Below are 27,401 nucleotides of genomic sequence, written 5' to 3' on the forward strand. Positions count from 1 at the left end.
GCGTTCGATATATGTCGATGGCCACAGCAGCGCTGAGTTTCTCATAATCATGGCGACGGATGCGGAGTTCGCAACGCATGCTAGGCTGAAATTTTTTGATTGAATTTCAGTTGCTGCTCGGTCAGTCAGTCGGTGTCGCAGAGACGTTTTAGAAGCCAGTCTTGTAGTGGGTAAGTATAATCTCCGAGGTGTCCTTCTCAAGATATCACACCAAGTCATACTTACAAAATTGCTAAATCAAAATTATGAGATACCATTTTTTTTTATCAGAGAGGCGGGAATGGGCTTCCATAGAGAAGGTCGCGAGACGGTTAATGAGGAGAGAGAGAAAAAAAGTCCGGAGAGGGCTGAGAGCAGGCAGAGGTTTGCTTATTTTTAATCGTTTTTGAGGAAAAATAACTTGGATTTGTTGTGAAGAAAAGTCATAGTTTGTGACCATAAGCTAGTTGATAAGCGTGCTGCTGCTGAACTTTGTTTTGGTAACTCAGTGTCATGACGGAGCTGGCACGGGAGCTAGCACAAAGCTAAATCAGTCGTTTGCTAAAGGACTGCTGTTTTAGTAACTTGATTTAAGCTTCAGAGTATCTTTATCGGACTAGACAATTACAGTCTGACCCCAGATGGTCACCCAGAGTCTCAGCCTAGCTTTGAATACCACTGGCAACGTGTCGACAGTGGAACACATGCACCTCCATCATCCCTGAACAGCTCTCCAGCTGTGCTGGGGACAACCTGATGCACGTTTACCTGAGGTACTGTACTTTATTGTCCATTATGAGGACTAAACTACACTGTTAGACTTTGCTGGCATTTGCTAGTATATTACTGCAAAATCAACAGTAAAATACCTCTAAAAGTGTTTGCAGTGTAGTACTGTAATTTCCATGCACTGTTAGACTGTGCTGTCAGTCCTATAGTATATTACTGTAAAATCAATAGTAAAATACAGCTAAAATCTTAGCAGTGTAGTACTGTATTTGGCATGTAATGGTGAGTAAATTCAACATCACACATTTTTCATGGTATGTCACTGTTTTAAAGGAAACAGGTAAAGTACAGCAAATATAAAAATTTGGTACACCTCTGACATTTTTCTGTCTGTGGTTTTTCAGTGGACATTTTAAAATACCTTGCTCAAATCTTCATTCAGACTGCATTACCAAAACAATTCTTTGTGAGATCACCAATGAAAAAGCACTATGCGCCATAGTAAAGAGAAAATGCTCCAAGAATAAATGTTTTAATTGAGCTATTATAAAAGCATACAGCATGTAAACACTCACTAAAATCTGTTTAAAAATATTTTAATTATAATCCCGTTAAAATAAAAAAAGATTGGATGCTTTAACCAAGCCTACATTGTAAATAAATAAATCATCTCAGATTAATAAAATCATATTTAAGCAAATCTATTAGTCTTACTGCCTAAATGACAGTAATTGGCATCTGCCTGGTGGGCGAATTAAACTGATAAATGTTTACAGAATTTTATCAAAAAACTTGCATGATACCAGTTTATGACTATAATTGTAAGAAATTTTATGTAAAATATTATATTGATGATTTCATAAAATATTGATCATTTCAAAATTCCATCAGTTTTTTTTGCATGTTTTCCCAGCAAGATAGAATAATTACAGCCACCAAAATTATGCTGTTGTTTATCTATTGTGTTCACTATAGATGTAACAAAAAATTCAGACAGCTATAGATGGAATCTTAAGGAAATGGGCCAAGGAAGAACTCAAAGGTATTTTCCACCCCTAGGTATGTTTTATGTTGTTGGGTTTCCCAGAATTAGATAAGTGAAAAGAAATCATCACTTTCACCTGTTACAACCTGGATATTAGCTTTCAAAACAACAACATTGGAAAGACCATATATGATTGTTGTCTTGCACTTTTAGGAAAAGAAGAAATAAAAAAATTTTCCAAACGCGTATCTCGAATGCGACCCATTACAGGGGAGTTGGTCAGTCTGGTAAGTATTTTACTGCATGTTTTGGCTTTTAAACTAGCTATAGCTGTCATGCACATTCTGCAAAATGGTCCCTGTCCATAAATGTGTAAACACCTTATTGAAGTTACCCGAATGTTTTAAAAACGGACAAACAAGGTGATTAATTTTCAGCTGCTACCCATGCAAAGTAATGTGATGCTTAAAACCAAATTTGTTAGGATCTACAAACAATGCAGAATCTATTTTTCAATTGTCGGCATGTGATTGTATTTTGGACTGATAGCCAAAGCTAGATTTAACGTAAAATATACACCATTTAATGATGTTTGTTTACATCATTGACAATCTAGATTCTAAAATAGCTGATGTTTTCTTTTTGTAAATATTATAAGTAAATAATTTATTCATTCATGTAATTGGAAAGACAGTTCTCTGTTTACCATTTTCTTGAATTACTTTTCCCTATATTTTTAGTCACTAAAGCACATCTCAGATATGAATAAGAAAACTGCTTGTGCCTAAATGTTTCTGCTACTTATTGTTTTGCTCTTGATCATTTTTAATTTATCTTTTCTTTTCAAAGGTAAAAGGATTTGCTTCACATTTTCTGTAATGGAGACTGCTATCAAAGTCAGTTTGTTTCCTTGACATCTCTTGTGTATGACATTTGTTTTCAATAAAGTTAGGAGCAAAAAAGAAAAAAAAAACAAAGGCTAATTTGGCAGTAAGTGTTTGCAGGTGAAGGCTGCTGGCAGTGATATGCAGAACAAGTTGGAGAGTTTAACTCTGATATTGAGGTCAAATAATTTTCCTTTTTGTGGCCATTTTTGAGGGGATGTTACATTTTGGGCATATTTGAGCCGAAATATCCCTGGAAAAGAATCTATTGAAGATATAGGGTACTTAAAATGTTTCTCTGTAAATATAGTGGATTCCGTGCACACAAATTTATATTCAGTTCACATGTTAGAAGCCATAAACACAATGCAAACTATATGTTTTCTTGTGGAATTGAGAATTGTAAAGCCACTTTTAAAACATTCACTGCCTTTTGTTCCCATATGCACAGAAATCATCGAAGATTGGAGAACACTGAGGAGGAGATCTGGAAGTTCACTGGAAATCTTAGCTGTCAAGTTCCTGGATGTGGGTATGCTGGACAAAATATTAAAACTCTTTGTGTCCATCTGAGGTTCCATATTAAAGATGGAAAAAGTATTATGGCCATTTGAAGGTTGCTCTAACCCCGGGTTTCCACGGGAGCCGTCGGCACGTTACTGCAGCAGCACGTGTTGCTCGTGTAAGCTGCTGCTTGGCCCTTCCCACGAGACGCGAAGCAGCAGGGGAGCAGCTGTCACCGACCGAGCACGAAGTCACACGAGTGACTTCGTCAGTAAACACAACAACAAGCAGGAGAAAACTACAACATGGTTTGTGTTTTATGTTCTGTCCGTTTTATAATCGCCAATACGGACCTGAAAAACAAAGGAGGCCGCTAACTGTGTGATAACTTCTCACGGGGACGCACAGTTAGTAACTGTTTTTAAAAGTAAAGCAACCGGAACGCAGTACGTTCTTTATTCTGAAAATCTCGGGAGCTTCTCTCCATTTCCGCGTTCGATTTCCTGTCTTTCCTTCCCCAAACATGTCGAACTTGACCCGTTTCAGAGGCGTCGCACGTAGAAAATAGAACCGGCGCGTAAAGGCCGCGACATGCTGCTCCTGAGACGCGGCCGACTCGCGCTGCTGACGGCTGCCGACGGCTCTAGTGGAAAAGGTTCTGTTGACCACAGCGGTTCCTATCAGCAGCTATGACGTGCTGCTGACGGCTCCTGTGGAAAGCCGGGGTAAATATTTCAGTGTTCGAACATCATTCTCTAGTCATATTTCTCGGAAACACATGCAGTCAAAGACTGTTCAACAGATAAGTCGACAAGAAATTGGTGACATTGACATGGTACAAGGACAGAACAGGACACCTTAGAAGACAGACATTTACAGAATGCTACAAATAATGAAGAGCCATTTCTAAATCAATTGGCAATGTTTTATTTAAAAATGCAAGCTAAAATGCTTTTGCCAGCCAGCACTATACATTACATCATAGAGGAATTCCAAGATCTTCACAGCTCTGGAGTGCACAATGTTCTTGGAAAACTGTTTGATAAACTTACTGCATTTGATATACCTGAAGCATCTATTAACAATATTATTCAGGAACTTTCACAAAATGACTTCCTAACACAGTTCAATAAAGGTGTGTTGAGGTCGGACAAAACAAGAAAGACATTTTTCAAAGAAAACTTCAGCTATATAGAGCCTCCTCAAATTTATTTAGGATGTGACCGTACAGGGAAAAAGCGTTTTCTTTATTATGTGCCAATTAAAAAAAACCTAAAGCCTCTCCTAGGACAACCCACCGTGCAGGAGCAGTACAAACAGTCAAAACTCCATCAATCAAAAGACATGCTGTTAGAGGATGTCTCAGATGGTCAAAATGTCAAAGATAATTTACTTTTGCAGCAGTATCCATCATCTCTGTCCCTTATGCTCTACCAAGATGCATTCGAAGTGGTCAATCCATTAGGTCCAGGCAAAACAAAACACAAAATCCTAGCAGTGTACATGACACTAGGTGAGATTTTACCGCACAACCGGTCTTCTGTTGATACGATGCAACTTGTTGTGCTTTGCAGAGAAGCCGATTTCAAGACTTTTGGCCACAACAAAGTTTTTGCCAGTCTTATTGCAGACCTTAAAGATTTGGAAGAGACGGGGTTTCTGGCAGCAGACGGAAACATGATCAAAGCAGTTTTGATAGCATTCTTAGGGGGCAATCTGGGCTCACACTGCATTGGTGGTTTTACTGAGAATTTCAGTTGCAGCAAACATTTTTGCAGATACTGCTTAGTTGATAGGGAAGGCTTCATTAACAACCCACTAGCACTTGGCCCAAAAAGAACTGCTGACAACTATAAAGATAGTATAGAGATCCTCTTCACAACTGACCAGTCTGTAGTAAATGGCATAAAATGTAACTCTGTGTTCAATTCACTGAAGTACTTCCATGTGTGCTCTGGGCTACCTCCATGTTTGGGCCATGACCTATTTGAAGGAGTAGTTTCAGGTGACTTGTCACTATATATTGATACCCTTGTTCGAGTTGAGAAGCATTTCACATATAATGAGTTAAACAGAGCTATTGCAAAGTTCAAACACATAGGAAGTTTCATTCTTCGTTTGCAGTGATGAGATTGCTTTATATTTTCCTCCTCTCAGTCTCCATTACTGTCCTTTTTATTGCTCTACATCCAAACAGTGAAGATATTTCTTATTGAGAACATGTTAGATGAATAGACTATTGGTTTTATAATTATTTTTCTTTTTAAAGAACGCAGTGAAGCAGAGGACCTAAATGACACCATTACTCTGGACCTTTACCCTGCTGTATCAGAGGAAACATCAACACAAACTATTCATGCACCTTCCTCAACATCCACCTCTTGCTATCATTCCAGCTCATGGGTTTGAGACTTTCAGATTTCTTGGCAAAGATTTCCACTTAGACTGTCACAGGCAATCACCAGTGGGGTGAGAGCTCATCCAGAAGACAGGAGGAGTATGGTCAGAATTGTTGTGGAGGCCATGCAAGTTCACTGCAAAACTCCTAAAACGCTCAGCTTGTGAAGAGATTGCTAAGATCATTGTAAATACACATCCACAAACATTTGCATATTTTACTGACAAAGGAGAAAGACTAGGTTCTGGCCATTATTCATTACTGAGAAGCATCAAATGTAGAGTTGAGCATGTTAACCGGGATAATGTAACACACAGATTACGTCGACCAAAGAGAACCAGGAATGAGGAAGACTGCAGTCCAGGGAGAGATGATACTTCAAAAGTGGTTCGGCGCCTTGTTGATAGCTATGGTTGTATCAATTGGCATCCAGTTCAGCTTCCTGAGGGGGAAACTCAAGCTTCTTTGGAAGAAAAGAATAGATTGTTAGCAAATTTCAGTTCTCAAGGCCCCGAAGCTGTGGAAAGACCTGAGGTAGAGGATCTTATGCTCCTCACATACATTTCTCAGCGGCAGCTCAACAGCTGTTCCCGTTTCAATAGCTGAAATTCAAGAGCAATGGCCTTTCTTGTTTACACGGAAATGTTTGTCTAGCCACTTTGAAAGACTTAGTTATTGAAATCTGTGAACGTTTGAGTCAGGCCCTCATTACCAAAGGCAGAAGAATACTCAACTATTTTTCCAGCCAGAAGCTCAAAAGGAACCTTGGTATTAGAAATTTCATTCAGGAGATAGAAGATGGAGTTTTAACCAACAACAAGGTCGGCACAGCAGCCATACTTCTCATGATGAAGTACTACAATGAAGATGAAGACTCCCTTTTCCTTTTGGCAGATGTACGTATTTTTTCTCCAACAATCCTAGAACAAATGCTGTTTTTTTTAATGTATCTATTTTTCACATAGAATGGTTTGTTTTCTTTCAGGAAATCTCTACCAGGATGTCCCTGGAAGCAGAGGGAAATCTGCCTGTCACACCAAGACTAATAATGCGTGAGCTGTTATCTTTTTGTTCCTTGATTACATTTTGCTCTCAGTTTAAGAGGGCTTTCTCTGGAAAAGGAGGGCAAAACGGTAACCTAGCAGCAGCCAAATCTATATATAGCCTCGCCCCTTTTCACGTCTCCATATTTCGATTTGAAACCTCTGCCCCAGACAGTGTCTGAAAAGAGGGATGGCCATCTGCTAGAAAACTTTGAGCTGGTTGGAAGATGCCAGCTAGTGTCCGTCTACTGGCTATCATGGCATGTTGCATAATGCGTTTCTCTTATTTATTTAGGTAGGAGTTTGTTGACAGCCACTTGCTGGATGGTGAGTGCAGAAAGGCACATCATCTTTGAACTGCATTCAGCAAACTGCTTTGCTGATGCACTGTCCGTATTCTTTGGGCCATTTTATGTCCTGAATCTGGATTACCAGGAGGCAGCATGTGTAACATTGGAGTTAATTCAAAGGTATGTCATAACATTTATATGATCAGTGCTATGATGAATGAACTATCCCCAAGTTAGTCGTTATTTTCCTACAAACCCAGGGTTCTTGAATTATACCGAAGAAGGGACAAGATGTACATCCAAATCTGGCACAAGCAGGAAGACTGGGACAAGTGTGAAGCAGAAGGTTGTCCACATTAATCCTCGTGTCACAACTTTTCTCCAACGGCTGACAGAATTTGAGTGGAAAACTTCAAACTAGGTAGCACAGTTTTAACTTTTCTAAACTTGATTGTAATACAGTGCATAAATTATGCTAAGCAGGCAAGGTGTTAAAAGTGTAGCTTGTTGCTTTTTGGAACATACCTGTCTCCACAGATCACTCATGGCCCAAGTTGTCTCGACAAGCGAAGAATGGTCAACCTCTCGCTGTCATGTTGGGTGAGAGTTTACTGACCCACGACATGCAGAATCATCACAAGAAACCGGCAAGTAAAACGTTCTTTATTATTAATGAGAGGAACGGGAACAGACGTGCAGGCTGGCAGCAAGGCTCCAGGAGAGGATTCTGAGGAGGGAGAAAGAGTGAGTATGTGGAGGGAAGGATGGAGGATAATCTGAGGAGTGGAGCTTACTGATGTAGATAGTGGTGAGAGCCTCTGGAAGGGCTAGGTCAGGTCCGGGTGAGCAGGAAGGCTCCAGAAGGAGGAGGAACTGTTGAATCGGAGAGGGGGTAGGAGCAGAGGCTTGGTGGGTGCAGGTGAGCGGCTGAGAGCGGGCGGCCAGGGGAGGAGACAGCGTGATATGAAGTGCAGGAATCCAAGCTGGTATTGAGATGGTGGAGTGTGGAGTGAAACCTGGAGCAGAGCAGGGAAGAGTAGTCAGTAGTGATGTTACCTGTGACACGCAGGATTCGAAGCTTGTATCACCAAAACGAACCACCGCAGAGCAAAGCACTGTGTCGGAGCTTGATTTGTTTACTGAAAGTCACGTGACCAATGAGCAACGATGCTTCGATTCACCCTTCCACCCACGTGACCGCTTCACACGTTGTTTCAAACATTTAAAGCAACGCAAACCGAGAGGCGCAGGTTTATAGCAAGCCAAATGAGCATTTATTCTGATATCAGGATATCAGCCAGAATTGTCATGAACATGTAAGCCATTTCTGTCCACTAGTTAACTAGTTAGCCATGTTTGTGTCAACTAGTTAAATAGTGACAGCTTAAATGTCAACTAGTTAACTAGTAAGGCCTAAATTCTCTCTAGTTAACTAGTTAAAATGTTTCATATCTTACTAGTTAACTAGTATTGCTCAGTGTGTTCACTAGTTAAATAGTGCACATTTATGTCTACCACAAGTTAACTAGTGTGCACATTTTGACCCTCACTAGTTAACTAGTGAGACAAATGCCTTCAAGTAGCTGACTGGTATGCATTTCTGCTTTTACTAGTCAACTAGTGAGCAGTTTTTGTGTCAACTAGTTAACTACTGAAGCATAAATGTGTTCACTAGTTAACTAGTGCGCATTTCTGCTGTCACTAGTTAACTAGTGGGCACATTTTCACCCTCGATATTTAACTAGCTGACACAAACATGGCTAACTAGTTAACTAGTGGACAGAAATGGCTTACATGTTCATGACAATTCTGGCTGATCCTGATATCAGAATAAATGCTCATTTGGCTTGCCAAACAGGTTTGTATGACCTGAGATTGACGGTTCAGGATTCAGTATTCAGTGATTAAACACCGAGTCGCACAAATGGATCCTGTAGCAAAAAGAGGGCGTTCTGAGATGTGGGAATGTTTCAATTTAATCTCCCCAAATAAGGTTTGAAAATGTATTTGGTCTAGTCTAGTAAATTACCTTTATAGTAGTAATACTTGGTGCATATTGTAGGGCTATATCTTTTAGACCGTCTGTCATTTTCCTTTAAATTAAAATCTAGTTTGGTATGATTTTTCTTTTATTGGTAATTAATATAATAGTTGATGAGCTTTTCAGTTTGATTGTACGTGTAATGGAATTTAGTATGTCCTATCCTTATGTGAATTTTCTAATCTTCATTTTGTTACTCTATTTCTAAAAAAGATACATAAATTGAGCTAATTATTCCTGCCTAATAATCCAATAGAAATGTGAAAAGTAAAATATTTGAATATGTAGAGAATGTTAATATGTGTAAATTAGATATATTTCATCACGTATCCCATAAAAATAAACATTGTTTCATTTCAAGTATTCACACCAAGAAAAGCAATTTTAGTATATTTAATGTAATGTTCAAATTCAAGATACTTTTATTATATGATCCTGAGGAAGCTTTTTAATGCTTTATTTGTCCATAAAGTTCAATACACCATTCATTTTCAGTAGAATTGGCTGACAATACAATGAAATACAAACATTTACCAGCAGATGTCCTCACAGAGTTTTGAAGCATCGAACCTTGAACCTTTTTTCAATACAATTGGATTGTAAAGCTTTGTTGGTTCAAAAGGCTTCACATCATCATCACTAGTAGTCAGGGTCTTTTCTGGTCGACAGGAAATCCAGCAAATATTTCTCAACATATGGTAACAAACTGGAACTAGAAAAACACAGGATCAAAAACGGGTCAGAGGCTAGAGCTACCCAAAACTGAGCAATCATCCGGTGTGGTGAAGTGTCACACTGCTCCTTAAATCCCCTGGGCCTTGATGATGAGATCATCTGCAGCTGGTGGCTCTCAGACACGCCCACCTGAACAATACTCAGAGAAAAGCAGGTTACATGCAGGAGGCTCACCACGGACCGTGACACTCGCCCCATGTTCCAAGGAACTGGCTGTTAAATATATTTGTTTTTTGTATGACGCTTATTGTTTTTCTTACCTTTTGTCACGAACTCCTCCAGCTGACTGCATTCCATTCATTCCTGCCACTAACGTGGCGACTGACGTCATCACGCCGACACTACTTAAGGAAGTGCCGGCGTTTCATTCATTGCTCAGTCATCGTTCTCACCAGACTTTGCATCGAGTCTCCAGGCTTACCAGCCCTCTAAACCCTCAAGCTACACCTACAGGAAATAACCACGCCGGTTATCTCCGTCTCTCCGCGTCTGGGCAATAGCACTCTCAGTCACGCTTCAGATCTGCCAACGAACCTGACAGGATGACTGAGCCCAAAGTTGACCCAGCGGAGTTTGCGCGTCTGCGTGCCGAAGTGGCTCAACAGCGCGCAACCTTGGATCAGCATACGGCAGAAATGAACCAGCTCCGTGCCATAGCTGATCGCCAAGCAACTAAGATCAAGTCACTCACCGAGCTAGTACTCCAGCTGACCACCGCTCTGCAACGTCAGACCGCAGCTGTTCCTGACAGGATGGAACCACGCCTCAGCCTTCCAGAGAAGTGGGACGGAACCAGGGGATCCCCGGAGGGCATGTTGGCGACCCTGGCCATGACTTTCGAGTGCCAACCGGCACGTTACCCCACATCCTGCTCTCGTGTCGCCCTGCTGACCTCACTGCTGACAGGTCGAGCCGGTGAATGGGCGGCGGCTCTTTACAATCAGAAATCTCCTGCCTGCAATGACTATGAGACTTTTGTAAAGGAGATGAAAAAGACTTTTGTGCACCCCAGCAGCGAGGTCTCGGACAAGACGCGGCTGCTTCAGCTTCGCCAGGGCTCCCAGACGGCGGCTCAGTACACCTCTCGCTTCCGGATGACAGCAGCTCGGTTGAGGTGGGATGACGCCGCCCTAAAGGCCGTTTACCTGGAGGGACTGTCACCGAGAATCCGGGAGGGCATGATCGGGCACGAGGTCCCAACCTCCCTGGACCTGGCAGTGGATCTGGCTCTCCAACTGGACCGCTGCATCCTGAACTGGCCGAGCACCATGTCAGCCCCCGTACACACCAGGACGTCACCCCGCCGGCCGGCTCACCAACTGACGGAGGAGCCGATGCAGCTGGGACATCTTCCCCCTGAGGAACGGGCACGGCGCTACCAGGAGGGAAGATGCGCTTACTGTGGGGATTTGGGTCACCACCGTGGCACGTGCCCAAAACGACCGGGAAAAGGTCCCTCCGGGTCGGAGTAGGAGCTGTCCCACCCGGAGTCTCCACCTTTCCGGCTCCACACCGAACCACTCTCTCGGTCTCCCTCCACCTGGACCAAGGCCCGACCAGACTGGAGGCACTTTTAGACACTGGGGCTGCGGAGTGTTTTATCGATCACGGACTGGTTACTCGGCTCAAGATACCCCTCACCGTCCTCGACCGACCCATTCCCGTGACCTCTGTGGACGGCCGGCCCATCATGCCGTACCCTCTCACCCACCGAACTCAGGGTCTCCACATGACTATTGACCAACACCGGGAGACCCTCCACTTCCTGGTCATCCAGGCTCCGGCCACGCCACTCATCCTGGGTCATTCCTGGTTCTGCCGCCATGAGCCTCACATCTCCTGGTCCACCAGTAAAGTCCTGGCCTGGGGCACGGGTTGCCATAACCACCGGGACTCCCCTGCACCTCGGACCAGAGCAGCCACTCCCACAGACGTAGACCTGACGCTCATCCCTCCTCAATACCACGACCTCGCTCAGGTCTTCGCTAAAGAACCCACTACCAGGTTACCTCCTCACCGACCCTACGACCTGGAGATCAGGCTCCAGCCCGGCACCACCCCCCCTCGGGGTCGCCTGTTCTCCCTCTCTCCGGCGGAAACCCGGGCTATGGACAATTATATAACTGATGCCCTGCAGAAGGGATTCATCCGACCCTCAACATCCCCCGGGGCCGCGGGGTTTTTCTTTGTTAAGAAGAAGGAGGGTGATCTCCGGCCCTGCATAGACTATCGAGGGTTAAATAAAATAACGATCAGGGACCGTCACCCTCTCCCTCTCATGGGCACCGCTCTGGACGCCATCACACAAGCCGCAGTGTTCACTAAACTGGATCTGCGCAGCGCCTATAACCTCATCCGTATTAAGGAAGGTGAGGAGTGGAAGACCGCTTTTATCACGCCCACTGGCCACTATGAATATTTGGTGATGCCTTTTGGACTCTGCAACAGCCCCGCCGTCTTCCAGCGGTTCATTACAGATGTGCTGAGAGACATGTTGGGCCGCTGGGTCTTTGTCTATCTAGATGACATCCTCATCTACTCCCGCACGGCTGAAGAGCACATCCGTCATGTTCGAGCGGTTCTGTCCCGCCTCCTTGACCATGGACTTTACTGCAAACTGGAGAAGTGTGCGTTTCACCAGGAGTCCACTTCCTTCCTGGGTTTTACCATCTCCTCCCAGGGCCTGAAGATGGACCCCCAGAAGGTTCAGGCCGTAGCTCAGTGGCCTCTACCCACGACCCTGAAGCAGCTGCAAAGCTTCCTGGGTTTCTCGAACTTTTACCGGAGGTTTATACGCAACTTCAGCTCCCTCGCAGCACCACTGACCTCACTCACCAAAACCACCAATCAGCCTCGCCCTTTTCGCCTTACTCCAGAGGCTGTCCGTGCTTTCCATGAGCTGGTCAGACGTTTCACTAAGGAAGCCATCCTCCTCCACCCGGACCAGACCCGGCCCTTCGTCGTGGAGGTGGACGCCTCAGATGTGGGAGCGGGGGCCGTTCTCTCGCAACGGGGTCCAGACTCTAAGCTCCACCCATGTGCCTACTTCTCCCGGAAGTTTTCCCCCACACAGCAGAACTACGGGGTCGGCGACAGAGAGCTGCTGGCAATAAAATGGGCGCTGGAGGAATGGAGGCAGTGGCTCCTGGGGACCACCGATCCCTTTCTGATCTGGACCGACCACCAGAATCTCATTCATCTACAGACTGCCCGCCAGCTCAACCCACGTCAGGCTCGGTGGGCCCTCTTTTTCGAGCCGTACCACTTCCATATCGCCTACCGGCCCGGCTCCAAGAACCTCAAGGCGGACGCTCTCTCTCGGCGTTTCGCACCAGATGCCGCCCCCCCCGGAGCCTCGGACCATTCTGCCGACTCAACGCTTCCTGGCCTCCCTCCAATGGCCGTTGGAGCAGTCCATACAGGCGGCACTTCCTGGCGATCCAGCGCCGCCGGAGACCCCACTGAACCGTCTCTACGTTCCCGCCTCCTGCCGGCAAGAGGCGCTCACGTGGGGGCATTGTTCGCGGCTCGCGGGACATCAAGGACAAGCCCGTACCCTCCAGTTCCTCCGTCGGGCTCTCTGGTGGCCGTCCATGAGGAAGGACGTCCGCGAGTTTACAGCTGCATGTGATGTGTGTGCTCGCTCCAAGTCCTCCAACCGACCCGGCGCTGGAGAGTTGCAGCCTCTCCCTGTGCCCAAACGGCCGTGGTCACACATCGGGCTGGACTTTGTCACGGGACAGCCGGTGGTCGACCACCTGGACACTATAATGACTATCATGGACCGTTTCTCCAAGGCCGTGCACTTAGTGGCCCTGGCCGGCCTCCCCACTGCCAAGAGAACGGCCGAACTGCTCCTGGAACAGGTGGTGCGGCTCCATGGTTTCCCTCAGGACGTGGTTTCCGACCGAGGACCCCAGTTCGTCTCACGCTTCTGGAAGGCGTTCTGTCGCCTGGTCGGTGCTTCCACCAGTCTGTCCTCTGGATACCATCCGCAGACAAACGGTCAGACAGAGAGAGCTAACCAGCAGCTTGGACGCTACCTGCGCTGCTTCGCTTCGTCCCAGCCGACCACCTGGCCCCGCTTCCTCCTGTGGGCGGAGCTGTCACACAACCTCCAGACCTCCTCTGCCACGAGTCTGTCTCCCTTCGAGACCTGTTACGGTTATCAGCCTCCTCTGTTTGATCATCAGGTGCCAGAGGTGGAGGTCCCTGCTGCCCAGACGCTGGTCCGCCGCTGTCGGCTCGCCTGGATCCGGGCCCGTGCGGCCATCACCCGGGCCAACACGGAGTATGCCCGTCAGCATCGCCGCCGCCACCGGCCTGGCCCCGTCTTCCGGTCTGGCGACCAGGTGTGGCTCTCCTCCGCTAACCTGAGGATGCCGGCTGGCTCCCGGAAGCTCACTCCTCGCTTCCTGGGTCCGTTCCCTGTCCTCAAGGTCATCAATCCAGTCACCTGCCGTCTACGCCTCCCGGCTACTCTCCGGATCCACCCGGTCTTTCACATCTCCCAGCTTAAGCCGGTGATCTCCTCTCCTCTCCACCCTCCACCGGTCCGGGTGCCCCGCGGTGTTGAGGCGGATCGCACCTACACGGTCCGCAGGATACTGGACGCCCGCCGCCGGGGACGAGGTTGGCAGTACCTCGTGGACTGGGAGGGGTACGGGCCTGAGGAACGCTCTTGGGAGCCCACGAGCTCGTTTGTCGATCCTGCCCTGCTAACAGACTTCTGGGCCCGCCGTCCTGGGACTTCGGGTGCCGTCCCTAGAGGGGGGGGGTCCTGTCACGAACTCCTCCAGCTGACTGCATTCCATTCATTCCTGCCACTAACGTGGCGACTGACGTCATCACGCCGACACTACTTAAGGAAGTGCCGGCGTTTCATTCATTGCTCAGTCATCGTTCTCACCAGACTTTGCATCGAGTCTCCAGGCTTACCAGCCCTCTAAACCCTCAAGCTACACCTACAGGAAATAACCACGCCGGTTATCTCCGTCTCTCCGCGTCTGGGCAACAGCACTCTCAGTCACGCTTCAGATCTGCCAACGAACCTGACACCTTTGTCTTCCAAATATTTCCAAAAAACACAATTTTGTATTATCTCTCCCTGGAGGAAACTGAATCACAGGCAATTTATTGGTATGTTTTTCTGTTTTATTGGAAGAAATCAGATAATAAAAAAAGATAATCCAGTGCATTTTGTTTACATCTTGATTTTAAATATATCCAACAATCCATAGGCGTCATTTTAACCGAGGACACCGGGGACATGTCCCCGGCAAAATTTGTGATTGGCAGCTGTGTCCCCCCCACTTTCAAAAAATCCTGCTGATGAGGATTTTTGTTTTACCAGCTCAGATCTTATACCAGGGGTCGGCAACCTGTTCCCATCAAAGAGCCATTATTACCCGTTTCCCACAGTAATGAAAACACTGGGAGCCACAGCAGCGCGGCGTTGTGGGCGGGGCCTACCCTCAGACAGCAGAGAGCTGCTCACAACCAGGTGACAGCAGCCGGTACCATGGGCGTCGCACCCGTGGGGGATGCAACACCCACACTTTTCCAGCTGTTTTGCTCACCTCCACACCAGTCTGGTTTCTTTAGGTCGCACTCACTCTGTTTGCCTCATCTCCTTCTTCACCTCCCCTATTCTGACAGCCGATGTCGGGTTCAAGGAGAGCAGGAGATGGAGGGACGGAAGAGCTCAACTGAATTCATAATTTTACATCTTGACATTAGCTGTACAAAGTCTGAGTTTGATAAAGTGAAGAACAATAATTTGCAGAGGTTTATAACAGGCGCAGTGCCAGGTTTTCATTTTTGGGTGGGCCACGGTAATTTTGGACGGACCTTAATAAGCAGTGACTTAAGTGAAGCAGGCAGGTCGCTCTAGAAAATTTCGTTTAAAAAGACGTCATAAATGTTTTCCCCAGTCATTTTTATTTCTAAAATATGAAGTAAAAACTCCCAATTTAATTTTCATTCATTTGTCATTAATATGTAGTCTACACCCGTGCGTTAAGTGGACCATCTTCCAGTAAAAACAAAGCATCCGGCCCATCTCTCCAAATGCGTAAAATGTGCATCACAACCACTAGGCGCACCGCGAGCACCGTCAGCTGTCAGCCCAGACAAGAGCAGAGCAAATAGAGACAGGATAGACGATAATTGTGTCTGGATGTGGATGGAGATGACATTTTACAGCAGCCTGATCATCATTTAAATATGTAAACCATCACCTGGCTTCTAGTCCACGCTATCAGCATTATTTTAATTGGTGTGTGTGTGTGTGTGTGTGTGTGTGTGTGTGTGTGTGTGTGTGTGTGTGTGTGTGTGTTTTGTGTGTGTGTGTGTGTGTGTGTGTGTGTGTGTTTTCCACTTCAAACACTGGTCTAACCAACCAGACCAGCGTGTCCAGTAACATATTAATGTTACAATTAAACAGTTACACTTCATGTAAGCCAGGAACGTTTCACCTGCCGTGGCCCGACCGCTTCTGCTCCACATGAACTTTGTGCGTGACCAAATGTCTCTACAGGTGCTTTCTGAGCTGAAGAGGCTATTCTGCCTCAGACTGGATGCGTCATGCGTCTCCATATTGGAGACAGGAACAAGCGCTATTCAGCCAAACTTTCATAATTTCATAAAAATAACATTTTTCGAAGTGACACATCCCTCAGAGAGACCGGGTTTCCAGACCGCTTCAGTGGGAGGAAATCAACCAACATCCTTGAGTTTATCCGTCAAAATAAACAGTCAAATGGAAATATCTGTAACCTGTCATTTAACTCTTTTGCCTTCTTGTGAAGATTGTTGCAAAGAGAAACAACTAAACCTGATTAACCCCAGAGCCATGTGCACTGCGCTGTAGTCCGTGACTGTAAATGAGGGGGAAACGATTTAATCTGATCCTTTTCTTTTCAACATGGTTTAATGTAAAGTTTCATTCAGTACAAACTTTAGTTACACCAATCTAACGAGACAGAGTCTGGATTTGTATTCTGAACAGTTTAAACATGTTTAAAACGGAGACATGCGTGACGCGTCTAAAATTCGCACCTGCTCCGCTGTTATGGAAATTAAACTAACAAGATGAATAACATGAAATTATTTTAGGCACAGACAACATCCCCCACACTTTTGAAAAGCTTGCAACGCGCCTGGTCGCTCGTGTACGTCAAAGTTATCTTTCATAAGAAGATAATCAATAAAACGATTAAATAAAGTGGATCCAGAAGCTGTAGCCCGTCTCTGCCTTCAATAATATTTTACTGAGCAGGCGCCACTTTTGTCATACGTTTCTTTTTAAAACATGTTTAGACTGTTCAGAATACAAATCCAGGCTCTGTCACGTTTGATTGTTGTAATTAAACTTTGTAGGTGGGGAAGGTCGTAAAGCAGCTCAGACAGCGCATATGATTACGCACAAGCGTGACGCGTCTACCCGGTCTCACAGTAAGACCGGGTTGGACCTGTTCAGGTTTACGCAGACAATCTTTACATTTAGAATTGGCATACAGGTGTAAAATTAATGCAGTAAAATATAAAGCTTTTTATTTAAATATCCATTCATTATTTTACAAGCACAGAGAGCCGCATGATGGATGGAGGAGCCGCATACGGCTCCAGAGCCGCGGGTTGCCGACCCCTGTGCTAGCCTACTTTATTGTCCCCAGCAATTTTTAAGCCCCACTCAAGTGTATGGTTATTGTCCCCAGCAATTCTGAAAACAAACTGACGCCCTTGCAACAATCACACAAACAAGTGTGCAGGTGTGTGTGTGCACGCACAAGTATAAACCTTTTATTTTGGGAGCCTTTATTTTATTACAGTATGTTACCGTACTCATATCTTAGTAAAATATGACATGAAAAAGGTAATTTACTGCCCACAAGAACATAGTACCCTCTGACAGCGTTAACTATTTTCAGTAGCAAAAGTGTACGTTTACGGTAGATCACTGAAAAAGGTATTGCAGCATACCTTGAAATGAGCTTACGGTAACATACCATAAACATACAGCACAACACATATTTATTAATCACGGTATAATGTTGCGTTATTGATGAAATTTTCTTCTGAAATATATTACGGCACTTTACTGGCAATGCTGTTGCCAGTGAGATACTGATGCACCGACAGTGCTCTGGTGAAACGTCCCCTTGTTTCCTTCTCACACTCTGTTGAGTGGTCTTTCTTTCGCGTGCTGTAATGCTACGGAGGGTTTGTGTATTTACTTTTTTGCAGTCATTGGTAGGGGTGCACCAAAATCAAAATACTTGGCCGAAACCGAAAACCAAATACGTGGAAACCAAGGCTTAAAAATCAAAATCCGAGACACCGAAAGAAATGATCATATCAATAATTAGAACCATAGTGTTTTAGACTACGATGTGTACTAACCTCATTGAAATCAATAACCCATCACTCGGGATGAGGGGGTTTCCTAAAGTGATCAAAATGTTTGGTTATAAGTACTCACATCATCTATCAGCAGTAAAGAATTACAGCTACATGTCACAAATGTCTCCCAGGAACTTTTAGTTATAATTAATGTAAAACTATTTAAATTCCATCTAGGGTCATTCATAATATTACCAGTTATTGTATATTGCTAAGCAAAAGTTTATTGTATATTGCTAAGCAAAAGTTATCTATCATGTTAAGCTAACTTCATGATGTAATTGCATCCACTAAACGGAGGATTATGTTCATGTGGGTCATCATGAAGTTATTTAAGTTATGAAAGCAAACATGGCTGGAATCAGTTTTACTGTATTCTTGTTATGTATTCTCTAAGTTGTGCCCTTTGCTGCCATTGAATGGAATGCTGCAATTTGAGGCCTTGAGTGGTGGGCCCATGGAAGGTGGGACCCACGCCCCCCTGCTCGGGCGGTGTCTGGCCGGCCTCCGTGTGTGAAATCCTTGCAAACTGGTGCCGGCCGGCACCTCGATTTTCCTTAGTGTGTGAGTTCAGCTTTTCATGTGTTTGGCAGCAATAAATTGCAATGTGTTTCTCCAACAACCTATTTGGGTCTTTGTGGAAAAGACCTATTGGTGCATTTTGATGCCATTCCAGTAAAAGGCCCACATTTCTTTTAGCTGGTAGGGAAGCGGCAAAGAGTTGCGACGTGCCATCATAGCCGCAGGCTGCAGAGCCTTGCTCCGGAATGAAATCTTAATGACAATCATTAGTTAGATCCCAGAATTGCAAGTAAGTCACAGATACATGAGTGGGATATTCTCTATTGCAACTTGGGAAGTAAAATGTGAACGTATTGAAGAAGAAACGCTCTTTTAAAACCTGATTTCCCCAGGGAATGGGCTTTTTGACCTTTCTGTGTTAAGGAAAAGTGCAATATGCTGTTGTAACAGTTTGAGGTCTGTAATGTGTTGTTCCTCAGAAGGGCGAGTGCGTAACAGCACCCTCTGCTGGCTCAAAAGACAAGGACAAAAGGTTACAGCACCTGGTATTCCCAGGCGGTCTCCCATCCAAGTCCTAACCAGGACCGACCCTGCTTAGCTTCCGAGATCAGACGAGATCGGGCGTGTTCAGGGTGGTATGGCCGTAAGCGAAGGCTTCTCCTTCCGTCCTCCGTTTTACGGGTGTAGAGACAATTGTGCCCTTCGCTGCCATTGAATGGAATGCTGCAATTTGAGGCCTTTCCAGTAAAACGCCCTCATCCCCAGTTTGAGCTGTGTCTGGCCGGGCTCCGTGGGTGAAAGCGGAGAGGGGAGCTTTTGTAGTGACACAGTAGAGTTGGTTCATGCTCTTTAATCCAAATTTGTTCAGATCGCAGACATCAGAATGTACAAACGATATTATTTAACATTTGGATGAACAAAAAGGCCACCTTCACCTCAATTGAGAGAAGCACCTCGTTTTTCCTTTGTCCCTCCTATGAGTGGTGGGCCCATGGAAGGTGGGACCCACGCCCCCCTGTTCGGGCGGTGTCTGGCCGGCCTCCGTGTGTGAAATCCTTGCAAACAGGTGCCGGCCGGCTGGCAGTTCGATTTTCCTTTTGTGTGTGAGTTCAGCTTTTCATGTGTTTGGCAGCAATAAATTACAATGTGTTTCTCCAACAACCTATTTGGGTCTTTGTGGAAAAGACCTATTGGTGCATTTTGATGCCATTCCAGTAAAAGGCCCACATTTCTTTTAGCTGGTAGGGAAGCGGCAAAGAGTTGCGACGTGCCATCATAGCCACAGGTTGCAGAGCCTTGCTCCGGAATGAAATCTTAATGACAATCATTAGTTAGATCCCAGAATTGCAAGTAAGTCACAGATACATGAGTTGGATATTCTCTATTGCAACTTGGGAAGTAAAATATTAACATATTGAAGAAGAAACGCTCTTTTAAAACCTGATTTCCCCAGGGAATGGGCTTTTTGACATTTCTGTGTTAAGGAAAAGTGCAATATGCTGTTGTAACAGTTTGAGGTCTGTAATGTGTTGTTCCTCAGAAGGGCGAGTGCGTAACAGCACCCTCTGCTGGCTCAAAAGACAAGGACAAAAGCTTACAGCACCTGGTATTCCCAGGCGGTCTCCCATCCAAGTACTAACCAGGCCCGACCCTGCTTAGCTTCCGAGATCAGACGAGATCGGGCGTGTTCAGGGTGGTATGGCCGTAAGCGAAGGCTTTTCCTTCCGTCCTCCATTTTACGGGTGTAGAGACAGTTGTGCCTTTTGTTGCCATTGAATGGAATGCTGCAATTTGAGGCCTTTCCAGTAAAAGGCCCTCATCCCCAGTTTGAGCTGTGTCTGGCCGGGCTCCGTGGGTGAAAGCGGAGAGGGGAGCTTGTGTAGTGACACTGTAGAGTTGGTTCATGCGCTTTAATCCAAATTTGTTCAGATCGCAGACATCAGAATGTACAAACAATATTATTTAACATTTGGATGTACAAAAAGGCCACCTTCACCTCAATTGAGAGAAGCACCTCGTTTTTCCTTTGTCCCTCCTATGAGTGGTGGGCCCATGGAAGGTGGGACCCACGCCCCCCTGTTCGGGCGGTGGTTGGCCGGCCTCCGTGTGTGAAATCCTTGCAAACAGGTGCCGGCCGGCTGGCAGTTCGATTTTCCTTTGTGTGTGAGTTCAGCTTTTCATGTGTTTGGCAGCAATAAATTACAATGTGTTTCTCCAACAACCTATTTGGGTCTTTGTGGAAAAGACCTATTGGTGCATTTTGATGCCATTCCAGTAAAAGGCCCACATTTCTTTTAGCTGGTAGGGAAGCGGCAAAGACTTGCGACGTGCCATCATAGCCACAGGTTGCAGAGCCTTGCTCCGGAATGAAATCTTAATGACAATCATTAGTTAGATCCCAGAATTGCAAGTAAGTCACAGATACATGAGTTGGATTTTCTCTATTATAACTTGGGAAGTAAAATATTAACGTATTGAAGAAGAAACGCTCTTTTAAAACCTGATTTCCCCAGGGAATGGGCTTTTTGACCTTTCTGTGTTAAGGAAAAGTGCAATATGCTGTTGTAACAGTTTGAGGTCTGTAATGTGTTGTTCCTCAGAAGGGCGAGTGCGTAACAGCACCCTCTGCTGGCTCAAAAGACAAGGACAATAGCTTACAGCACCTGGTATTCCCAGGCGGTCTCCCATCCAAGTACTAACCAGGCCCGACCCTGCTTAGCTTCCGAGATCAGACGAGATCGGGCGTGTTCAGGGTGGTATGGCCGTAAGCGAAGGCTTTTCCTTCCGTCCTCCATTTTACGGGTGTAGAGACAGTTGTGCCTTTTGTTGCCATTGAATGGAATGCTGCAATTTGATAGCCTAGTGAACTAGACCAAATTCTTGCATTGCAAAGAATGGTCTAGGCATGCTCCATTGGAACCTCAGCAGCTCCTACCAGGACTCTGGCTAGCCAATCACAGCTCTCTAGAGGGGTTTCAAACACATAAAGAGCTGTGATTGGTCTATAATGGTGGGCCAATCATAGTGCTCTATCTGCTTAGTGAACAAATCACAGAGCTTTATCTGCTTTGTGGGCCAATCAGGGCACTCTATATGCCTGGTGGGTGGGATGATACAACAGAGTGAAACAATAGTATGTCACATTCATTGTCCAGTGGAATGTGGAGATCATTTGAAAGACAACGGTAGAACCCGCCCCACAACCGAGAGCCGTCAATGGAGCGTGGCCAGACTAAATAATACATTTATTTAGTCTGGCTTGCCAGGCTAGCAATTTGAGGCCTTTCCAGTAAAACGCCCTCATCCCCAGTTTGAGCTGTGTCTGGCCGGGCTCCGTGGGTGAAAGCGGAGAGGGGAGCTTGTGTAGTGACACAGTAGAGTTTGTTCAATCAATCAATAAATCAATCAATCAATCAACTTTATTGTCACTTCAGCCATATACGGTTTGTATACAGTGAGGCGAAACAACATTCCTCCAGGACCAAGGTGCTACATGCAACATAAATTTACAACGTGAAAAAATATAAGAAAAAGAAACTATCTAATTAAGGACAGAACATGAGTGTGTTCGTGTGTTTGTGTGCGTGCGTGTGTGTGTGTGAGTGTGTGTGCATGCATGCGTTTATCAGTCCAGTCCCTTTTCGTTGAGGAGACGAATGGCCTGTGGGAAGAAGCTGTTGCACAGTCTGGATGTGAGTGCTCGAATGCTTCGGTACCTTCTTCCAGATGGCAGGATTGTGAAGAGTGTGTGAGAGGGGTGTGACCAGTCAGCCACAATGCTGTTGGCTTTGCGGATGCAGCGTGTGGTGTAGATGTCCTTGATTGAGGGGAGAGAGACTCCTATGATCTTCTCTGCTGTTTTCACTATCCGCTGGAGGGTTTTGCGGTCAGAGATTGCACAGTTCCCAAACCAGGCAGTGATACAGCTGCTCAGGATGCTCTCAATAGTTCCTCTGTAGAAGGTGGTTAGCATCGTTGGTGGAAGCTGGGCCTTTCTCAGTCTTCTCAGAAAGAAGAGACGCTGGTGGGATTTCTTATACAGGAAGCTGGTGTTGAGGGACCAGGTGAGGTCTTTGTCCAGGTGAACTCCCAGGAATTTGATGTTGTTGACGATCTCCACAGAGGAGCCGTTGATGCTCAGTGGTGAGTGGTCACTCCGTATCCTCCTGAAGTCAACAACCATCTCTTTTGTCTTGTCAACATTCAGAGACAGGTTGTTGACCTTACACCAGTTTGTTAACCTCTGCACTTCATCTCTGTATGCTGACTCATCGTTCTTGCTGATGAGACCCACCAAGGTTGTGTCATCAGCGAACTTAATGATGTAATTTGAACTGTGTGTTGCTACACAGTCATGAGTCAGCAGTGTGAACAGCAGAGGACTGAGCACACAGCCTTGTGGGGCCCCCGTGCTTAGTGTGGTGGTGCTGGAGGTGCAGTTCCCGATCCGTACTGACTGAGGCCTTCCAGTCAGAAAGTCCAGGATCCAGTTGCAGAGGGAGGTGTTCAGGCCCAGCATGCTCAGTTTTCCGATCAGTTGCTGGGGGATGATCGTGTTGAATGCTGAGCTGAAATCTATGTACAGCATTCGAACATGTGTGTCCTTCTTGTCCAGGTGTGTGAGGGCAAGATGGAGTGCAGTGGAAATGGCGTCATCTGTTGAGCGATTATGGCGGTATGCAAATTGCAGTGGGTCCAGTGAGGGGGGCAACAGGGTCTTGATGTGTGTCATGACTAGCTGCTCGAAGCACTTCATGATGGTGGGTGTAAGTGCAACAGGACGGTAGTCGTTGAGACAGGACACAGATGATTTCTTGGGCACTGGGACGATGGTGGCGGCCTTAAAGCACGTGGGAACAACGGCACTGCTCAGAGAGATGTTGAAGATGTCGGTGAGAACATCCGCCAGCTGTTCAGCACATTCCTTTAGCACTCTGCCCTGGATGTTGTCTGGACCAGCAGCTTTACGTGGATTGACTCTGCGTAGAGTTTTCCTCACCTCTGCTGTAGTGAGACACAACACCTGGTCGTCCGGAGGAGGGATTGACTTCCTTGCTGCCACGTCGTTCTGCCTGTCGAACCGAGCGTAGAAGTTGTTCAGCGCATCAGGGAGGGAGCCGTCACCATCACAGGCAGGTGTTGTCGTCCTGTAGTTGGTGATGGCTTGTAGGCCCTGCCACATTCGCCGTGTGTCGCCGCTGTCCATGAAGTGCTTGTGGATCCTCTGGGCGTGTGCGCGCTTCGCCTCTCTAATGGCCTGAGATAGTTCAGTTCTAGCTCTGCTGAGCGCCACCTTATCTCCCGCTTTGAAGGCAGAGTCTCTGGTTCTCAAAAGTGTGCGCACTTCCGCAGTAATCCACGGTTTCTGGTTGGGTCGTGAGATGATGGTCTTGGAGACAGTGACGTCATCGATGCATTTGCTGATGTAGCTCGACACCGATGACGTGTACTCCTCCAAGTCAGTAGAGTCGCCGTAAGTTGCAGCCTCCCTAAACATGTTCCAGTCAGTGCACTCAAAACAGTCTTGAAGAGCAGAGGTGGGTCCTGCCGGCCAGGTTTTCGCCTGCCTCAGAACCGGTTTTGCTCGCTTGACGAGTGGTCTGTATGCTGGAATTAGCATGACAGAGATGTGGTCTGAGTAGCCAAGGTGGGGGCGGGGCTCTGCCCGATATGCGCCGGGGATGTTTGTGTAAACCAAATCCAGCGTGTTTACCCCTCTCGTTGCAAAGTCCACATACTGATGGAATCTAGGAAGCACTGATTTGAGATTTGCATGGTTGAAATCTCCAGCAACAATGAACAGTCCATCTGGGTGTGTGTTTTGCATGGGCTTTAATCCAAATTTGTTCAGATCGCAGACATCAGAATGTACAAACGATATTATTTAACATTTGGATGTACAAAAAGGCCACCTTCACCTCAATTGAGAGAAGCACCTCGTTTTTCCTTTGTCCCTCCTATGAGTGGTGGGCCCATGGAAGGTGGGACCCACGCCCCCCTGTTCGGGCGGTGGCTGGCCGGCCTCCGTGTGTGAAATCCTGGCAAACTGGTGCCGGCCGGCCGGCACCTCAATTTTCCTTAGTGTGTGAGTTCAGCTTTTCATGTGTTTGGCAGCAATAAATTGCAATGTGTTTCTCCAACAACCTATTTGGGTCTTTGTGGAAAAGACCTATTGGTGCATTTTGATGCCATTCCAGTAAAAGGCCCACATTTCTTTTAGCTGGTAGGGAAGCGGCAAAGACTTGCGACGTGCCATCATAGCCGCAGGCTGCAAAGCCTTGCTCCGGAACGAAATCTTAATGACAATCATTAGTTAGATCCCAGAATTGCAAGTAAGTCACAGATACATGAGTTGGATTTTCTCTATTGCAACTTGGGAAGTAAAATGTGAACATATTGAAGAAGAAACGCTCTTTTAAAACCTGATTGCCCCGGGGAATGGGCTTTTTGACATTTCTGTGTTAAGGAAAAGTGCAATATGCTGTTGTAACAGTTTGAGGTCTGTAATGTGTTGTTCCTCAGAAGGGCGAGTGCGTAACAGCACCCTCTGCTGGCTCAAAAGACAAGGACAAAAGCTTACAGCACCTGGTATTCCCAGGCGGTCTCCCATCCAAGTACTAACCAGGCCCGACCCTGCTTAGCTTCCGAGATCAGACGAGATCGGGCGTGTTCAGGGTGGTATGGCCGTAAGCGAAGGCTTCTTCTTCCGTCCTCCGTTTTACGGGTGCAGAGACAGTTGTGCCCTTCGCTGCCATTGAATGGAATGCTGCAATTTGAGGCCTTTCCAGTAAAACGCCCTCATCCCCAGTTTGAGCTGTGTCTGGCCGGGCTCCGTGGGTGAAAGCGGAGAGGGGAGCTTGTGTAGTGACACAGTAGAGTTGTTTCATGCTCTTTAATCCAAATTTGTTCAGATCGCAGACATCAGAATGTACAAACGATATTATTTAACATTTGGATGTACAAAAAGGCCACCTTCACCTCAATTGAGAGAAGCACCTCGTTTTTCCTTTGTCCCTCCTATGAGTGGTGGGCCCATGGAAGGTGGGACCCACGCCCCCCTGTTCGGGCGGTGTCTGGCCGGCCTCCGTGTGTGAAATCCTTGCAATCAGGTGCCGGCCGGCTGGCAGTTCGATTTTCCTTAGTGTGTAAGTTCTGCTTTTCATGTGTTTGGCAGCAATAAATTGCAATGTGTTTCTCCAACAACCTATTTGGGTCTTTGTGGAAAAGACCTATTGGTGCATTTTGATGCCATTCCAGTAAAAGGCCCACATTTCTTTTAGCTGGTAGGGAAGCGGCAAAGACTTGTGACGTGCCATCATAGCCACAGGTTGCAGAGCCTTGCTCCGGAATGAAATCTTAATGACAATCATTAGTTAGATCCCAGAATTGCAAGTAAGTCCCAGATACATGAGTTGGATATTCTCTATTGCAACTTGGGAAGTAAAATATTAACATATTGAAGAAGAAACGCTCTTTTAAAACCTGATTTCCCCAGGGAATGGGCTTTTTGACATTTCTGTGTTAAGGAAAAGTGCAATATGCTGTTGTAACAGTTTGAGGTCTGTAATGTGTTGTTCCTCAGAAGGGCGAGTGCGTAACAGCACCCTCTGCTGGCTCAAAAGACAAGGACAAAAGCTTACAGCACCTGGTATTCCCAGGAGGTCTCCCATCCAAGTACTAACCAGGCCCGACCCTGCTTAACTTCCGAGATCAGACGAGATCGGGCGTGATCAGGGTGGTATGGCCGTAAGCGAAGGCTTTTCCTTCCGTCCTCCATTTTACGGGTGTAGAGACAGTTGTGCCTTTTGTTGCCATTGAATGGAATGCTGCAATTTGAGGCCTTTCCAGTAAAACGCCCTCATCCCCAGTTTGAGCTGTGTCTGGCCGGGCTCCGTGGGTGAAAGCGGAGAGGGGAGCTTGTGTAGTGACACAGTAGAGTTGGTTCATGCGCTTTAATCCAAATTTGTTCAGATCGCAGACATCAGAATGTACAAACAATATTATTTAACATTTGGATGTACAAAAAGGCCACCTTCACCTCAATTGAGAGAAGCACCTCGTTTTTCCTTTGTCCCTCCTATGAGTGGTGGGCCCATGGAAGGTGGGACCCACGCCCCCCTGTTCGGGCGGTGGCTGGCCGGCCTCCGTGTGTGAAATCCTGGCAAACTGGTGCCGACCGGCCGGCACCTCAATTTTCCTTAGGGTGTGAGTTCAGCTTTTCATGTGTTTGGCAGCAATAAATTGCAATGTGTTTCTCCAACAACCTATTTGGGTCTTTGTGGAAAAGACCTATTGGTGCATTTTGATGCCATTCCAGTAAAAGGCCCACATTTCTTTTAGCTGGTAGGGAAGCGGCAAAGACTTGCGACGTGCCATCATAGCCACAGGTTGCAGAGCCTTGCTCCGGAATGAAATCTTAATGACAATCATTAGTTAGATCCCAGAATTGCAAGTAAGTCACAGATACATGAGTTGGATTTTCTCTATTATAACTTGGGAAGTAAAATATTAACGTATTGAAGAAGAAACGCTCTTTTAAAACCTGATTTCCCCAGGGAATGGGCTTTTTGACCTTTCTGTGTTAAGGAAAAGTGCAATATGCTGTTGTAACAGTTTGAGGTCTGTAATGTGTTGTTCCTCAGAAGGGCGAGTGCGTAACAGCACCCTCTGCTGGCTCAAAAGACAAGGACAAAAGCTTACAGCACCTGGTATTCCCAGGCGGTCTCCCATCCAAGTACTAACCAGGCCCGACCCTGCTTAGCTTCCGAGATCAGACGAGATCGGGCGTGATCAGTGTGGTATGGCCGTAAGCGAAGGCTTTTCCTTCCGTCCTCCATTTTACGGGTGTAGAGACAGTTGTGCCCTTCGCTGCCATTGAATGGAATGCT

General features: G+C 46.2%; 1 protein-coding gene, 6 non-coding genes and 1 pseudogene across 7 annotated transcripts; 2 read left to right on the forward strand and 6 right to left on the reverse strand.

The window, feature by feature from the left end:
- Positions 1-40: 40 nt before the first annotated feature.
- Positions 41-6,307, forward strand: LOC139062021 (uncharacterized). Its single transcript, XM_070542095.1, has 5 exons — positions 41-170; positions 271-1,980; positions 2,543-2,589; positions 3,029-5,406; positions 6,225-6,307. Exon 4 carries the CDS (start codon positions 4,003-4,005, stop codon positions 5,206-5,208), a length of 1,206 nt encoding a protein of 401 aa, XP_070398196.1. The 5' UTR covers positions 41-170; positions 271-1,980; positions 2,543-2,589; positions 3,029-4,002; the 3' UTR covers positions 5,209-5,406; positions 6,225-6,307.
- On the forward strand, positions 5,581-7,451 carry LOC139062022 (uncharacterized; annotated as a pseudogene).
- An 11,592-nt stretch (positions 7,452-19,043) lies between these two features.
- On the reverse strand, positions 19,044-19,162 carry LOC129161267 (5S ribosomal RNA). The gene has a single exon (XR_008561550.2). It is a non-coding gene; the product is annotated as a 5S ribosomal RNA (ribosomal RNA).
- Positions 19,163-20,104: 942 nt separating this feature from the next.
- Positions 20,105-20,223, reverse strand: LOC129161195 (5S ribosomal RNA). The gene has a single exon (XR_008561477.2). It is a non-coding gene; the product is annotated as a 5S ribosomal RNA (ribosomal RNA).
- Positions 20,224-21,164: 941 nt separating this feature from the next.
- LOC129161577 (5S ribosomal RNA) lies at positions 21,165-21,283 on the reverse strand. Its single transcript, XR_008561860.2, has one exon. It is a non-coding gene; the product is annotated as a 5S ribosomal RNA (ribosomal RNA).
- A 3,803-nt stretch (positions 21,284-25,086) lies between these two features.
- On the reverse strand, positions 25,087-25,205 carry LOC139062343 (5S ribosomal RNA). The gene has a single exon (XR_011515921.1). It is a non-coding gene; the product is annotated as a 5S ribosomal RNA (ribosomal RNA).
- A 941-nt stretch (positions 25,206-26,146) lies between these two features.
- On the reverse strand, positions 26,147-26,265 carry LOC129161245 (5S ribosomal RNA). The gene has a single exon (XR_008561527.2). It is a non-coding gene; the product is annotated as a 5S ribosomal RNA (ribosomal RNA).
- A 941-nt stretch (positions 26,266-27,206) lies between these two features.
- On the reverse strand, positions 27,207-27,325 carry LOC129161339 (5S ribosomal RNA). Its single transcript, XR_008561622.2, has one exon. It is a non-coding gene; the product is annotated as a 5S ribosomal RNA (ribosomal RNA).
- Positions 27,326-27,401: the final 76 nt, after the last annotated feature.

This window comes from Nothobranchius furzeri, chromosome 12 (assembly GCF_043380555.1).
Source record: "Nothobranchius furzeri strain GRZ-AD chromosome 12, NfurGRZ-RIMD1, whole genome shotgun sequence".
Classification (NCBI taxonomy): domain Eukaryota; kingdom Metazoa; phylum Chordata; class Actinopteri; order Cyprinodontiformes; family Nothobranchiidae; genus Nothobranchius; species Nothobranchius furzeri.